The 17,548-nt window shown below is 38.1% G+C and overlaps 1 protein-coding gene across 2 annotated transcripts in view; it reads left to right on the top strand.

Annotated features, from left to right (window-relative positions):
* The window catches only part of MRPS35 (mitochondrial ribosomal protein S35), a 50,838-nt gene extending 33,558 nt beyond the window's left edge, over positions 1 to 17,280 (top strand). For both annotated transcript variants that reach the window (XM_061417556.1, XM_061417555.1), the window contains exons 7-8: positions 508 to 577; positions 16,129 to 17,280. In XM_061417556.1, coding sequence (XP_061273540.1) covers positions 508 to 577; positions 16,129 to 16,398 — 340 coding nt within the window. In that variant the 3' untranslated portion in view covers positions 16,399 to 17,280. The remainder of the gene's footprint in view (positions 1 to 507; positions 578 to 16,128) is intronic.
* The last annotated feature ends 268 nt before the right edge of the window (positions 17,281 to 17,548 follow it).

The raw sequence follows: 17,548 nt of genomic DNA, 5'->3' as shown, positions 1-17,548 counted from the left end.
AGTTCCATTTTAAATATGACAGCATAAAAATACAGCATTGTAAAAAAAAAAAATACAGCATTGTGTAGTGTAGCTCATTTTTAAAAGAATCAGCTCTGGGGAGATCAGGATGAACTTCTAGATTACCATCTGTCTCTGTATTCTTTAAAGAAACACAGCAGATATGTTCCTGTAATTGCAGACTCGTAGCCCTGAGATCATGAAAGGCGCTTGGGTTTGACACAGTCATATTAAAAATAGTGTAAAGCTATTATCATATGTAAATAACTTTGTTAGTAATGAAAGCGAAGAGATCCTCTTAAATAAAAGTAAAAATAGCATCAGTTTTCAGTGTCCTCAAATCATAAAGTACATAGATAATTCTTATTCCAAGGACAGAATTTTCTTAAGGCAGATAGGGAATCCCTGAATATAAGTTATCCTTTGTATTTAGTATTTGTGTACTTTGCAAATTATTCTGTATACTGAAAGTTTACCATTTTGACTTCTGTCCTCTCTCTTTTAAAGGTGCCCTTTAAAGAGACAGAATTATGATTATGCAATGTATCTACTAACAGTTTTATACCATGAGTCTTGGGTAAGTGACTGTAGAATGAGTGTTTAATAATTTTGTCATTGTAATTTGAGAGATGTTAGCCTTTCAAAACAGTCTGTGTATCCAGCATTCAGTTGAGAGTTTAATGAACTGCTATTTAAGGTAAGGACACGTAAAATGTTTTAAGGTAACGTCTACTGATATTGAAAGTGAGGATCTTGAAATATATTATGCAGTCCATCTCAGGACCTTCAGAAATCAGATGACCAAAATGCCTTAAGTTCAGGTTCTGGCTTAGGCTAAAAAAATGAAAAAAAAATTTTTTTTTTTTAATTTGTTTGACTTTGGGTGAAAGTTGTCAAAGTTATGGAAGGGAGATCACATCTATATTACTTGAAACTACATAATTCATCCTGTTATTCAAGTAAACTACAAAACAAATCTCTAAAACTTTATAGAAAGTACGTTAAATGTTTATTAAAATTTTAGGTAACATGTAGTCTTTCATGTGAACTTTTCACTGGTATACATTAGGGGCAGTTAGGGCAGTTAATTATTGAAACAGTATAAAAACAGTCTGGTATCTGATTTTGTTGAGTTGTATAAGTATGCATATAAGGAAGATTTTGCTATGTGTGAGCATCAACTCATTTAAAGTTGGTAACTAATATATTTAGGTAACTCACAGTTTTATATGCTTTTAAATTAAAATAATTTTAGATATGCACATAAATGTAACTTTTTGAAGCTTGCCCAGCATAGACATGGGACTTACTGCATTTCATGTTAGGAACTCATGAAAGAATGGAAGTAGGTGGACAAAGTCACTCTCTTTAGATGTTCAAAGGACTTCATATGAAAAAAGAGATCTGTTTTTCATGACTTTTACGGATACAACAAAGTAGAAACGATAATGATTTATTTACTGAGTGAAAGCTCTGTACAGGATTCATCTGAAGATGGAGTGGGCTGCTTTCATAGGTAGAAAATGTTTCATCCACTGGTTGCTTATTGCGTGTGTGGGTGTAGGGGTGTGTGTATCACTCAGTTGTGTCGAACTCTGCAAACTGTAGCCCACCAGGCTCTGTCTGTGGGATTTTTCAGTCAAGAATACTGGAGTGGGTTGCTTCCTTCTCTAGGAGTGGTTGCTTAGTGGGGATATAGTAAAAGGAACATACTCTTCAGATGTTAGTTGCATTAGATGGTCTTTGGAGTCTCCTTTCATCTCTGTGTAATTCTGTGAACACATACAGCTACTCTTACTGCAGAGTTCATTGATGTTAATCATAAAACAGCACAAGAGGGTGAGTGAAAAATAAAAAATTAAATAAAACTTTGTTGCAAATTTAGTAAAAGGACAAAAAGTAGCTGGTAGCTCTTTGCTTTTGAGCTGTTCTAATTACAGTTCATCTTGTTTTCTAGTTCCTGGCTTCAGGAACATTATAATAGCAGTTAATCTGTTTCCTGTCAACTGATTATATAAATACATTTGGCTTGAGATAATTAAGTTCCCTTTTGAACCAACAACATGGCTGAATTAGCTTCAGCTCTATGGCCACCACTTAAAGAGTTAATACCAAACAATAAAAGCTGACCAGTTTTGAGTCTCTTATTTTGCCAGCAGTCTGTAAAATGAATTTGCCCCAAAGGAAATGACAGGCATAAATAAATTCAGTTAAAGTTGACTTACTGGATTCTTTCTGTGGTTCCATGACATAAAATCCAAACAAATTTGTATTCTGGATTCACGCAAGGAGCTTTTGATCTTAATGCTAATTACTTTGATGGCAGAATAACTACCCACATACAACTGTCCTAAACAGATATAATTAAATAAATCCTATATTAAACTTGGCTCTTGATCCTTTTTAAACAAGTACCATCAGTGAAGAAGCTTTAAGAGAATGCAGATGAGCCGTGAAATTTTGCAGAGCTGGTGGAACAGAATTTTTATTGAATTGAAACTTTTTTTTCCTTCACCAGCATGGAATTCATACTTGAAATTGATGTTACCACCTGGTATTTAATCAAATATTTAGAGAGCCCCTTTTAATCCATTCCTTTATTTTTAAGGCTAGTTTCAGAGCATTTAATACCTAAAAGCTAAGCTCCATGGAGGTTACCTCTAAGTAGCATTGAGAGAAAGTAGTTGGTATTTTTATGTAACATGGTACTGAAACTTCTCCAAAAAGGTATTTGTCTAGACTTCAGTAAAAGGAAGTTACTGTTGTGTGCTATTCAAAACAGTTAACTGTATAGAAGTATCAAAGTAGAACTTGTTGCTCTAAAACAGTAAAATGGGTTTATTGAGGAACAGCACAGAATTACCGTTTGGGAAATGTAATCTGTGGTGAACCATAGGTAAGTCCAAGGGGCTTCCCAGGTGGTGCTAGCGATAAAGAACCCGCCTGCCAGGGCCGGAGACTTAAAGGACGAGGATTTGATCCCTGGGTTGGGAAAATCCCCTGGAGAAGGACATGGCAACCCATTCCAGGAATCTTGCCTGGAGAATTCCATGGACAGAGGAGCCTGGTGGTCCATAGGGTCACAAAGAGTTGGACATGACTGAGTGACTTCACACACATAAGTCCAAAGACAAAGGGGAGCATGCTTTTATAGGGAAAAGGAGAGAGTTGAGAGGGGCTGTTCTAAACGAAAGTCCTAGGGAGGAAAGTAGGAGTTTGGGGTGGTGGTAACTTTTTTCATTTATGGAGCTGAGAGGTTTCTCATTGCCTGGGCTCTTGCTGTGCAGAGTTCTGCTTCCAGCGAGGCATGTCGGTGAAGGTCACTGCATGCAAATAATGGAGTGTGAGAATATGTGAGAACTCCCTCTACAAGCCATTCCCAACTCTAATTTTAATTGAGGTTTTCTGTATTAATTTTTGTATTCAAAAAGCATAGACTTCAGGCACAGAGTCTTAGTAATGCTTCAAAGAATGATTATTGCATGCTAAGGTGATGAGAAACAGAAATACATTAAATCATTTATCCTTAAGCAGTTCAAAGAAAGAAAGAGACTTGTAGAAATTTGGGTTAATATTTCAGTATTACACGTTGTTAGCATAGAAGTGAATTAACTTTTAATCTTTAGAACCATTCAAATTTGAATTTGAATCTCATTTCTTGTTACTTGACTCAGTGGGTAAAGAATCCATCTGTGATGCAGGAGACTTGAGTTCAGGTCCTGAGTTGGGAAGATCCCCTAGAGGAGGGCAGGGCAACCCACCCTAGTAGTCTTGCCAGGAGAATCCCATGGACAAGAGGAGCCTGGCAGGTTACCGTTCATGGGGTTAAAAAGAGACAGACACAGCTGAAGCAACTGAGCACACGCTCACGAACCTGCTACCTGTGTGGCCTTGGCCAGCCATTTAATGTTTGAGGCTCAGATTTCTTTGAGGGGCTTTTGGATGGATCAGGGAGAATTTACGTGAAATGTCTGGTGAATAGTGGGTGCTCATTAAATGGTGGCTATTGTTATTGCCGTTAACTACTAGAATGAAGGAAGATGTATTTTAGAATTTCAAATTCATTCATTCCCAGTTTCTGTGCATAGCTCACATTTAACTTGACAAAGACTATACAGATGAAGTCAGATCTATGTCCTATTGTATTTGAATTTTTAGAACTTGTATCTGACTCAGGTTCTGACACAACTGATAATAACAAAAGCTTCCTAAATGTTAACTTTGTTGCATGTTATTCTTAAAACCTTCCACAAGTGATTTGGTTAAGAAATGATTGAATGAAGCATTTTACAAAGTGACTTGCACAAAAGATAGACTTGCTTCAGAAAATGTAGATATCTAAAACTAGATTGAAAGGGTTCTTGAATGATTTTGATACTTAATTACTCAAGATTGCCTTTTAAAATTTGAATTTTGGACTGTCTTATTTGGACTACATGATCATCTTGTTGCCAGTCAGGAATGTATCTAGGTTTGTAACAAAGTGGTTCTGAAAAGTCACATAACAAAATGGATAAAAGGGATAATTTTACAAAGAGTTTATTTTTAAAGGGGACTTTATTATTAGTATTTCTGGGAAAAGGGCTTCCCTGGTGGCTTAGAGGTTAAAGCATCTGTCTGCAATGCGGAGACCCCGGTTCGATCCCTGGGTCAGGAACATCCCCTGGAGAAGGAAATGGCTACCCACTCCAGTATTCTTGCCTGGAGAGTCCCATGGAGGAAGGAGCCTGGTAGGCTACAGTCCACAGGGTTGCAAAGAGTTGGACACTGCTGAGCTACTTCACTTTCACTTTCACTTTCTGGTAGAAATAATGAATCCTTTTGCAGAGTGATAATCGCCATTTAATCTGGTGGTTGATGAATTCATTGTGATCTTTCATGTGTTTTCACGTACATATACATTTCCAGGTTATATTAGAGAGAATGCTTGAACAATATGTGTTTGCTTTTCTTAGCATTCATCAATGATTTTGTTCTTGTTTAAAAGTGGTGGGTATCAGTCAGATGATCAAAATGAATGAGCCTTTGCTTTTAAGTAGCTTTATTTTTAGAAGGATTTGGTGGTTAGTGTAGTCTGTTCCACCAGGTAAGGGAGGTTGACACATAACGCTGTGAGAGGTGCAGACAAAAATCAACTCTCCCTTGAAGCTTCACAGAAGTGGTGACTGGTCTTAGAAGATGAGTAGGAGTGTGCCGTGGAGAAGTGGGTGAAGGACTCTCTAGGTCTGGTGGGTTTAGAGAGCAGGCAGAAGTTTGGTGTGGCCAGGGTGTATGACCAACAGGCAGACGAAGGAGATGAGACTGAAAAATCATTCTGAGCCAGGCTGTGAGCAGGCCGTAGGGCTTATTGAATGAGTGTAGATTTGTATCCAGAGGGCAGTAATGACTGATGTAGTAGCATTGGTAGCGGTGGGGATGTGGGGGATTCTTCCCAGGTAACCCAGTGGTAAAGAATCCACTTGCCAAGCAGGAGACGTGGGTTTGATCCCTGGGTCAGGAAGATCCCCTGCAGGAGGGCATGGCAGCCGACTCCAGTATTCTTGCCTGGAGAATTCCATGGACAGAGGAACCTGGTGGATTATAGTCCATGGGGTCGGAAAGAATCGGACACAACTGAGTGTGAGCATGCACCGTAGCATTTTACTTGATGTTTGAAAAGGCACCTCTTTCACTGTTGTAGTGTTTATGAAAGAGTAAACCATTTTCACAGCAACTGTCAAGTGTGCTTTCAATAAAATGAACTGTTTATTAATTGATGGGCACATGCATGTTTAGTTGCCTGTATGCTTGGTGTTGTTGGATATGGAGATTAATACCTAAGGAGAAAACACTATCCTTTGAGGAATACTAGTGGAAGCAAGTTGGTTTAGTAATAAATACTATAATATTTAACAATAAAATAAAAGTGTTATAAAGGTTATATAATTTACTGTTCAGTTTTTATTTTTCTCTGCTTATTTATTGTATATCCTTCAGGGCTTTGATAGGCGCTCCAGCAATATGTCAACTTCCACCATCATACATAGTTAATAAACACTTTTTTTCTTGTGATGAGGAACTTCTAAGATCTACTCTCCTAGCAACTTTCAAGTTTTAACTGTGGTCACCAGCAGGCTGTACATTATATTCCTGTGACGTATTTATTTTATAACTAAAAGTTTGTACTTTTTGATCACCTTCAATCATTTTGCCACCCTAAGCCTCTGGCAACCAGCTATTACTCTCTGCTTCTGTGAGGTTTTTTGTTGTTTTTCTTTTAGATGCCCACACATAAGTGAGATCTTACAGTATTTGTCTATTTCTGACTTATTTCACTTAGCATAATGCCCACAGGGTTCATCCATGTTGTCAAAAATGGCAGAATTCCCTTTTTTATGGCTAAATGATAGTCCATCACATATGTACACACCACTTACAGCTCAGATAGTAAGGAATCTGCCTGTAATGTAGGAGACCCAAGTTCGATCCAAGAAGAAGGAAATGGCAACTCACTCCAGTATTCTTGCCTGGAGAATCCCATGGACAGAGGAGCCTGGTGGGCTACAGTCCTTGGGATTGCAAAGAGTCGGACACGACTGAGCGACTGTGACTGACTATTCTTTATCCTTTCATCCATTCACGGACACTTAGGTTGTTTTCATGCCTTGGCTATTATAAATAATCCTGCAGTGAACAGGTGCAAATATCTTTTCGAGTTCGAGTTTTCATTTCCTTCAGCTAAATACCCAGAAGTGAAACTGTTAGATCATATGATAGTTCTGTTTTTAGTTTTTTGAGGAATCTTCATACTGTTTTCCATAGTGGCCACACCAGTTTACATTCTCACCTACACTTGTTAATGTCTCTTTGGTAATAACCATTCTAACAGGTTTGTGAGGTTGTACCATTGATTAGTGATGTTAAACACCTTTTCAGGTGGCTCTTGGCCATCTGTATGTCTGTCTTGGAAAAATGTCTGTTCAGATCCTCTGCCTATTTTTTAATTAGATTGTTTCTTTTTTTTGCTGTTGGGTTGCATGAGTTCTTTATATATTTTGGAAATTAATTCTTTTCAGATATATTTGTGCCTCTTATTTGTCTGACTACATTGCATAGACAGCAAGTTACACTATCTTACTATCTTGAGTACAAAAGTTGCCTTAGTCCATGTTCCATGGATTGACAGCTATTGAAACATTGTGTATTCTTTTGGATATCCAAAACAGACATTTGAAGTAGTTTTTCATCTTAAAAAAGTAAAGTGACAGAGTTACAAACAAATTCATTTTTCAGTAATATAAAATGTAGCATACTTGTTAAATGTTAGCAATAATTTTTTACTGGTATAGCTTTTTAATGATCTATTAATAAGATTATTAATAATCAACAATCAATAATTATGCCCAAAGTTTAAGAAATGTGTTTGAAACAGTTTGAGGTACTTAATTTTCATGGATGTATGATTTGGGCTATATGTTGATCAGGTTTGTTTTTCATTTGACTATGTGGTCTTTTTCCAAATATTTAAAGAAAATGTGTTGTAATTCTATATTATTTTAGAAGTTATCTACAAAATTTATCTATTACAACCTCTTCATTATATAACCTTTATACTTTCTTCATTCCCCTGAGAAATTAAGACTTAAAGGAGAGATCAAGTATTTTGCCCAAGGCCACAGAGTTTGTGAACCCAAGAAACTCAGACTTGAACTGCAGCTTCAGAGTTTCACATTCTTTTCATAGTATCATATTACTTAGTTTTATTCAACTTCCATGGTAAAATATTAGGAAACAAAAGAGATGAAATCAAACCTGAACTTCAGCTGCTAGTTCTTAAAACTTAAATTTTAATTGAAAATTTATCTGTCTCCATAACTGATTTTCAGCTGGGGCTTTCATCAAACTCACCTGTCAAGCTTTTCTAAGTTACAGATAACTTAGATCTTACAGAGTCAAAATCTCCAGAGGAGACACCCAGATGTATTTTATTCTAAAGGCTCTGTTGCTGAGCTCTTGATTGGGAATAACTTCCCCAGTCTGAATTTTGTTAGTAAAGAAACTTATTAGAAGGTTTGATATATCTCTTCCAAGACAGTTTTTGGGGACTTCCAGGTGGTCCAGTGGTTAAGACTTTGCCTTCCAGTGGAGGAGGTATGGTTCAGTCCCTGGTCAGGAAGCTAAGCTCACAGGTGCCTTGTGGCCAAAAAACCAAAACAAGAAATAGAAGCAATATTGTAACAAACTCAATAGAGATTTTTAAAGTGGTCCACATTAAAAAAAAAAATCTTTAAACAAGAAAAAAAGACAGTTTTTTGTACATGTATCTAGTGTTAGCCCTGGGGGTGTGATATGGGCATTAAAATGAAAGGGGCAAGAAAAAAGAAGGATTTGTGTATCATACATACATAGAATGTTTTTTTTCACTTAATGTGGTAGGCAGTATGTAGCTGTTCTTGAGTAGGATGATGATACAGTAAAGTGATACGTCTCATATCTCTTTGCCTTCAGGCAATACTTCATTTTATATCTGATGCTCAGGAGCCTATCATATACTTAAAGGCCATTAAGAAAAATTTCCATTCAGTGGCTGAAGTCATGAACCTTGAAAATTACACTTTTTTCTTCCCTCCCTATCTCCCCTGATAAGTCACCAGATCTTTTAAGTTCTAGCTTTTAAACATCTGTTAAAACTATTTTCTCTTCTTTATTCCTACTGCTATTGTCCTGTATGGGTCTTTGTCAGAATAACTATAATAGCCTTATTGATTTTCCTGTCTTATCTATCTTCCATATTGCTACTAAGTAATTGTTCTAAAAATCAAATCTGTTATATCATATCCCTTTATAAAATCCTTCAGTGGTTTCCCATTATGTGGGCTAAAATCTAAACTCCTTAGTATGTCTATTTACAGCAGTTTACCACTTCATTTCATCAAGAGCCTCTTGATGAAAGTGAAAGAGGAGAGTGAAAAAGTTGGCTTAAAACTCAACATTCCGAAAACTAAGATCATGGCATCTGGTCCCATCATTTCATGGCAAATAGATGGGGAAACATGAGAGACTTTATTTTGGGGGGTCCAAAATCACTGCAGTTGGTAACTGAAGCCATGAAATTAAAAGACGCTTTCTCCTTGGAAGAAAAGTTATGACCAACCTAGACAGCATATTAGAAAGCAGAGATATTACTTTGCTAACAAAGGTCCATCTAGTCAAAGCTATGGTTTTTTCAATATTTGTGTATGGATGTGAGAGTTGGACTATAAAGAAAGCTAAGTGCCAAAGAAGTGGTGCTTTTGAACTGTGGTGCTGAAGAAAACTCTTGAGAGTCCCTTGGACAGCAAGGAGATCCAGCCAGTCCATCCTAAAGGAAATCAGTCCTGAATATGTGTTGAAAGGACTGATGCTGAAGCTGAAACTCTGATACTCTGATCACCTGATGGTGAAGGCCTGACTCATTTGAAAAGACCCTGATGCTGGGAAAGATTGAAGGCGGGAGAAGGGGACAATAGAGGATGAGATGGTTGGATGACATCACTGACTCAATGGACATGAGTTTGAGTAAATTCTGGGAGTTGGTGATGGACAGGGAAGTCTGGCATGCTGCAATCCATGGGGTCGCAAAGAGTCGAACACAACTGAGGGACTGAACTGAACTGAACTGAACCGAACCACTTCATTGGGCTTCCCTGTGGCTCAAATGGTAAAGAATCTGGCCTGCAATTCAGGAGACCTGGGTTCAATCCCTGAGTGGGGAAGATCCCCTGGAGAAGGGAATGGCAACCCACTCCAGTATTCTTGCCTGAAGAATTCCATGGACAGAGGTGCCTAGTAGGCTACAGTCCTTGGGGTTACAGAGAGTCAGAAACAGACTAAGCGACTAACCACCACCTCATTACCAGCTGCTCAGGAAATGTAGGTTATATACCCTGTAACTTAATGAACAGAATATGTTCTTCCATAACTTTGCATGCATGTACTGTTCTCTTTGCTTATAATACCTTTTCAAATTGATCAGCCTTGCAACTTCATATGAATCCTCTAATAAACCTCACATGTGACCTCTCTTAGACGTCTCCTCGCTTCCTTTTCCCTTCCTCCTTCCACCAGTTAACCTTCCTCTCATTGTGTTTATGGTTATTGCCTGTATGCATGTCTGCCAAGCTCGATTAGACTGTGCGGTCACTGAGGACAGGACAGTGTATTTCATTCATCTTTATATTCCCAGCATCTAATACAGTGTCTGTCTGGCATATTAGCTTTTAGTACATTTTTAAAAAACTGATCTGATTTGAATTGAATTCTTTGACATAACTCAGTTAAAAGTTTAGGTTTGGTAACTAAAATAGTTGTCAGTAACTCTTTAATCCATTACAGATATTTAACCTATTCCTATTTTTTATAATTTTTGAGTAACTTGGATTTTTTTTAATAGTAAAACTGTTTTCCGTTCTCTAGCACAATGCCTTACTTGTAATCATGAGAAGTGGAATATTACAGTGATTCATGTCCTAGGCAAAGGGAGTTATAAATAAGATGGTAGAAGGTGACATATTTGTGTGTTTAGTGAAACAGATGCTTCATTGCCTTCTGTTACATTGGAATTCACTGACCAGTGCATGAAGTAGCTATTGTGTTTTTCTTTGTATTGAATTCATGCTTACAATGAGAAGAAACATCATAGATTGAAATAAATTATTATTTTGTGTTTTTTTTTTACCATGTTTCTATGTTCCTTGCAACATGTTCTACCACTGAGAAGCGGTATGATTTGAGACAGATTGTTTAATTGCTCTGGGTTTCAATTTCCCGTTCTGTAAAACAGATGAATAGTACTACCTCATAGGGTTGCTGTGGAAGTTAAATGAACCAATATATGTAAGGTGCTTTCTCATCCCATGCCACTTTCCTCACCTTGGCCTTCATTCAGCCCTGAACGTACTAAGCTTGTTCCTGCCTCCAGCCTTTATGGATACTCTTTCCTGTGCTGGGATCACAGCCTTCATCTGACAGCTCCCACTCAGCTCAACATTCCATATACTAGGCTGGCAGTTCCAGGAGAGCACAGTGCCTGGGACAGTAGTTGCATAACAAATGTGTACTGAGTGAATGAATAATAGAGCTGATATGTGGACAAGAGAACAGGATCATGTGGAATAGAAGGTTGCTTCCTCTAGGAATGTAATCAGAGCAGGTTCCCTTGTGGTAGGCAAGGAAGAAAAGAGACCATATATACGTATATGTATTGTATACATACCTAAGTCAGATGGTGAAATGGTAAATGTTTAGTACTTGAGGTATTAAAATTGAAGTCTACAAACTAATCAGACTCTGCCTAAATGATGATCAGTTTGAGCTTACATTGGTTATTTTTAAGTGCCCTCCCCCAACAATTTGAATATCTGTTGTTTACGCTTTAAAATTAATACATGCCAACTACTCTTCGAAAAAAAAGAAATTCTTTACAATTGCACACTTCAATCCTGGGTGTAATTTCAGAAGCAATAAAAATTTGGCAGTGAATTACAGCTCAGGGTACAAGATTATATATGAAAGGTAATCATAGCTTTGCTTTTAAAAAATGAATTTAGAAGGACATGCACCGGCTATCAACAGTATTGATTGATTTTCTTCATACGTCTGAAGTGTCTAGTAATTTGCATGACAGATATTACGTGTGAAAGACCTGTGCTGTGCTTAGTTGCTCAGTCGTGTCCCACTCTTTGAGACCCCATGGACTGTAGCCCACCAGGCTCCTCAGTCCCTAGGGATTCTCCAGAATCCCTAGATTCTGGAATACTGGAGTGGGTTACCATGCCTTCCTCCAGAGAGTCTTCCCAACCCAGGAATCGAATCCATGTCTCCCGCATTGCATGCGGATTCTTTTACCATATGATGTCATCCATCAGAAAGAATTGCCTCTTTTTTTCTCTTAGGCAGAGATGATCACTGGCTTATTTTAATCCAATCATCATTGAGCTGGAGCAGGGCTGGGTTACAGTTTTTTAAGATTTTGTTCACCTTTGTCTCTTTCTCAGGCATTTTATTTAGGAACTTGGTGAGTCTGCTTCCACATCTCAAAGCCTGCTTAAGAGTCACTTGTGCCTTTGAGAAGTTTTGAGCTTAACTTGATAACCTCTAGCCCTTGCAGCAGAATCTAGCAGATAGATGTCTTGAGAGGGAGACTGGTTGTGTGTTGGAAACAGGGCTTCCCTCTACTGGGACTTTGCCTCCTAACCACTACGGCATACAAGAGATTTGCTTTTTAGAAGCTTGATTCAGCCTCCCCAGTTTTCCAGAAGTAGTCCCAGAACTAAAACCAGTCATGTTTGGGACTCTTCAATTCCAGTCTATCACACAAACCCTGGATGACAGCTCAAAACCTCATCTCTTTTCTCTTTTCCCAAGTAGAGTCCTTCCATGTGGGCCAGGTGCCAGTCTCATACAGAATTGGAAAATGGTCTCAGGGAAGAAAATGGGTAGGGGTTTTCAGAAGGGCTTCCCATATCCTTGCAGCCTGGAATTCACATTCATCTAGTCCTTGCTGATTCTGAAACTCTGATATTTTTACTGCCTGGCTTTTTTTCCAGTTGAAGCCAAAGCAGAGGCAGGCTGTGACCTGTTACATCCTATTTGAAAGTGGAAATCATAATATAAATTAAAAAAAAAAATTTGGAGTTTTCTTTCCCCTCAAAGATTTTATATCTATACCTCTTTAAGTGAAAAATATTCTGAAGTGACAAGCATTATGTAAAATATTATTGCTTTTTTATCGTTTACAAAGACTAGAAGATTATTTTGCAATTGCTTTTTTGTTTTTCTTCATTTTCGGATATTTTATTAAGGAGACATTTTACAAAGGTTCAATAACAGAAACAAGTAAGGGTGCCGTTCTCAAGGGTGGTGAGAGTAGGGTGCCATCACACCCCGTATATGAAGGGGGAAGAGGGAAGTGCTGCGAGCTGTGGCGGGGCGGGCCACCTGACGGGCTGTGGGGCGTGGTCTCTGTAAGGGAGAGAGTTGGGAAGACAGCAGTGACCTCACTCTGTCATTCTCTAGGTCTCCTGCTCATTCCTCCCATTAGCCAAACCCAGCCAGGAGCCAGAATTCAAGGGATTCCAGGCAGGGGTTCCATTAAGATTACTTTTTTTTTTAAACTTAGTTATGTTTGGCTGTGCTGGATCTTCATTGCTGGGTGTGGGCATTCTCTAGTTGCAATGTACGGGCTTCTCATTGTCGTGGCTTCTCTTGTTGCCAGAGCACACCTCTAGAGTGTGAGCTCAGTAATTGTGGCTCACAAGCTTAGTTGTACCATGGCAGGTAGGGTTTTTCCAGAAGCTTTGGAAATCACTAGTCTTTTCGTGACTTCTAAATGGATGAGAAACTATTTATAGCCTTTGTTTATCGAGTTTAGTGTGAATATTCATGCCTGTTGCTAGAAAAGTAGTATGTTTGATTAGGGGTTGCTGCGGTCACCTTTGGAGAGGTTACATAATTTATGGTATATGTGCCACTCTGAACCGTTCCCAGGTGACTGTGACCCTATGTTTAACTTCTGTAATATTTAGTTTCTTATCTGTAGAGATGTTAAAATCTAATCCAGTAGGTCTTAATACAAATTCTATTAATTACTATACACATGTAAGTATTGAAGTACCAGGTACATAGTAAGTATTCAAATTTAGGAGATTGTTACTATTATTATCTTGGAAGTTATATTGAGCTGGGCAGAGTTTGGATCCTAAAGCTAGAATATATGGAAAAACAAGAGTATTGTTAAGCTTGCAGCTGACAGTGACCATTTAGAACAGTAGTAAGTGTACATGTGTGCGTGCTGAGTTGCTTCAGTTGTGCCCGACTCTCTGCGAGCCTGTGGACTGTAGCCTGCCAGGCTCCTCTGTCTGTGAGATTCTCCACGCAAGAATACTGGAGCAGGTTGCCATTTCCTTCTTCAGGGGATCTTCCTATCCCAGAGATCGAACCCGGGTCTCTTATGTCTCCTGCATTGACAGGCTGGTTCTTTGTCACTAGAGCCACCTGGGAGTTGCAGTGTTTTTCATGTCACTGCACACATAGAAAATTCTCTCCTGAGATAAATGAAGGAGGGGGTGCTTGGCGTCCCTGCTCCTCCAGGCTCACTGGGCACCTCGAGTGCCTAGGAATTAGTATCACGGCACAACTGTAAACACATCTTAGAGACCAATGTAGAATTGTATACTCCAAATATAAGGGGAAGATTGAAAATGTTGGAAATTGTTAGTGGATTTAATGTGGTTAGCTCCTCTGTTTAAGCACCTATTTCAAGTCAATTAAGAAAATCCAGATAAACCTAGGTGAAACAATTTTTTAAACAGTTTCTTAATTGCTTACTTTCTAACAGTTCAGAATGAGATGGAGTGACTGTTTTACTTAATGCTTTATAAAATATATTCATTGAGCTCAGTTTATTTCACTTGGAGAATTATGCAGAAACTCTGACACTGTCTTGAACATTTAAAGCATTGGCAAGAGTAGATAGGCCCAGTAATGTATTTAATTTAGGGGATTTACTTTGTTAAGGGGCTGACATTTATTCCTGCCTCATATATTACAGTGAAAGCTTGGCAGGTAGCATCATTTTGTCAGTTATTATTATTTTTTTTTAATGTACAGACTTAGAGTTTGGCTGTTAGAAGTTATTTGCAACAAGGTTGTGGGGACAGGGCACAAGAAGTTATTTCATATTCTCCCTGCCCCTCTGCCAAGCCTAAAACCTCCCTTACCAGGGAAAAGGGGGCAAGAGTTGATTCTCAGCTGGATAAGATGTTTCTAGAACTTAAGTGGAAACATTGTCCTCAGCCATAAACTCAGCATACGGAGGTGGGGCAGACACAGGGGAGCTGCGAGCACAGAGACCCCGCTTTGGCTGAGGAATTTGGGAGCTGCGAAACTCTCTATGTCTGTTTGTTTCCCTTGAAGAAGAGAGTCCACAGTTTGAAGGATTAAAGGAGGGTTTCTTCTTGTGGGTCCCTGTGGTGGGGGAGCTTCTTCCCGGGGCTTTAGTGATCCAAGTGGGGTTTGTTGAGTCAGTGGCATCCCCGGTGGCTTGTTTGCCTTTGGCGGGGCTCCTGTGCATCCTTTGAGGGACGACAGATTGCTCCTGCTTTTCTCTTCTCAAGAGCTCTTGGGGCGGGAGTGGGGATGGGAAAGTGGCATGGCTGGAAACTGCCTCCTTGCTAACTCATTTGGTTCCGAGGCGCCTTGGAGCTCTTGTCTGCTCAAGCTGTGGTCTAGTTCAAGAGGAGTTTTCAAAGTTAGAATGTGATTTCTGACAGCCTTACAAACCTGCCTTCGCTTTTAATACTTGAAAAACTTTATAATTTGGGGGGTGTACCACCTTCAAATGTTGTAAGACTAGTGGCTCATTCCATAATAGCCTATGGCTCACAATACTGTTATGTGTTAATTTGGAAAGAATGTGGCTGGTATTTAGCACTTCTCTAAACGAGAGTGTATTACATATGAGCTGTGTTGCTTGATTTTTTTTTTCACAGAATGTTACATCTTCATTTAAATCATAAATCTGAATTATATTAATCTAAAATCTACCAGTCTTCCCTAAAATAACATGGTAATACTTTCTGTAAGAAAAAATAAGTAGGATTGAAAATTATTTCCATTTTAGGAACAGAAAGTAACGATAATAACAAAACAAAATTCCAAAATATATAGTCATTAAAAATCACTAAAAGTCACTAAAAATCACACAAACTTTATATTTTAATTTTTATTATAATAATTGGTCTTCCCCTTGTCATCCCCACAGGCATTTACAAAGATAAATACAGTCTTCTTTCAGCTCTCATAGCTTTAACCTCAGAAATGTTTGCTGTGTTAGAGTTTAGCGTCTAGAAAGCTGCAAGGAGTGAGTTTTCTGGGTCTTTTGGGAAATAGTCTTGCTTTGTAAGTGCCATTCGTAGGGCAGATAAAATATAAATTCTGTGGATAGAATTAGTGAGTGGTAACGAGGTATTCATGTAATACGAGTGTGCAGCCCACAGCTGTTGCTGCAGGTAGGTAGCTGTGCTGGATAAGGGAGGTGAATCAGGGTGAACATGCAGTGTTGACCAGATAATTCTCAAAATCAGAGATTGTTTTTTTTTGTCTTTTCAGAAAACTGAAGAGTGGGAGAAAAAGAAGACTGAAGCAGATATGGAAGAGTATGTATGGAAAGATAGCGCCTCAGAAAAAAACATTCTGGAAACCCTTTTCCAAATTAAAGCTGCTGAGAAAAATACAGAATTAAGTAAAGAAGAGCTCCTTAGTACTAAAGAAGTTGAAGATTACAAAAATTCTGTTGTTAGTCTTAAGAATGAGGGGGACAATGAGAATACCATTTCTCAGTACAAAGAATCAGTGAAGAGACTATTACATTTGACGTGAATTATACAGAAAAATTTCCTTGATTTACTAATTTTATGATACATATGTAATCATTAATTTGATATAAAATTGAAAATGTTTTTTTTTAAAAAGCCATTGTTTTACTACATTAGAGTTAAAATTATTCCTTTCATTCTAAGATACAAGGGCAATGATTATTCAAAGGTTTTCTTATATACTGGGGCAGTCAGACTAATTTGATTCTGATTTCTTCTGGTCCTAAAGTGTTTGAATTTTATTTCTACCATAACCCTTTAGTGTGTATATGTATATATATATACACACACACACACACAATATATTGTTCTTTTGTCACCTGCTCTATTTCTTTCTCTACAAGTCAGTACTTACTGGTTGCTTTTGAATAATGATTTTGGTTATTTAGGAAGTTCAGCTCAGAACCCAGTCCCCTGACTGCAGTTTAGTGTTTTGTCTACATAACTGCTACCTGCCGAGTGAGGTTTTTGCAGATGCTGATTCTGATTAGAAACAGGTTCTTGGCAGTATTTTCTAACCTAAGAAGTTTGTTCCATCTCTCTGTTCTGGGATCACTTTATGTTGATTCAGTTCTGTTTAGCATCCTGTTTCCATTTTCTTTGGCTCATTTCTCCAAGCCCAAACTTGCAGAAAAGTGGAAGTGGAGGTTGACCGATATTCACCTCTCTGGAAGCCCCAGCTAGAACTTCCACAGCTCAGGAAAGAGATAAGATATAAAGACCTTTAATTGGAATAAATGACATTGATCACTGCCCTAAGAAACATTTCATTCCATTTAGCTGTCAATTGAATACTTTTAAATATATCTGTGAGTCATTTCTTACCACTTTTAAAGTTGTCAATGAGTAATTTAAAATTGAAATAAAGGAATTACGGAGGCTGTTATTTGCCTAAAATTTAAATTGCTTAACAGAATTTGAGAATATAACATGCTAAAAGGAATTTCAGAACAGTTTCTCAAAAGATGTAGATAAATTGAAGGTATGATTTGGTATTAGCAAGACCAAGAGTCCATAGGTTATGAAGGATAACAGTAGAGCTTCCAGTTCCATCCTCCATTGGATGGAGATAGTGAATAAAAAGTAGATACAACTGAACTTCTCCATCTGATTTAAAGCATATGTAAATGTATTGAAATGTTACATTTCTTAGA

This window comes from Bos javanicus, chromosome 5, assembly GCF_032452875.1.
Source record: "Bos javanicus breed banteng chromosome 5, ARS-OSU_banteng_1.0, whole genome shotgun sequence".
Classification (NCBI taxonomy): domain Eukaryota; kingdom Metazoa; phylum Chordata; class Mammalia; order Artiodactyla; family Bovidae; genus Bos; species Bos javanicus.
The sequence above is the reverse complement of the archived record's forward strand: the minus strand, read 5'-3'. Positions and strand labels throughout refer to the sequence as shown.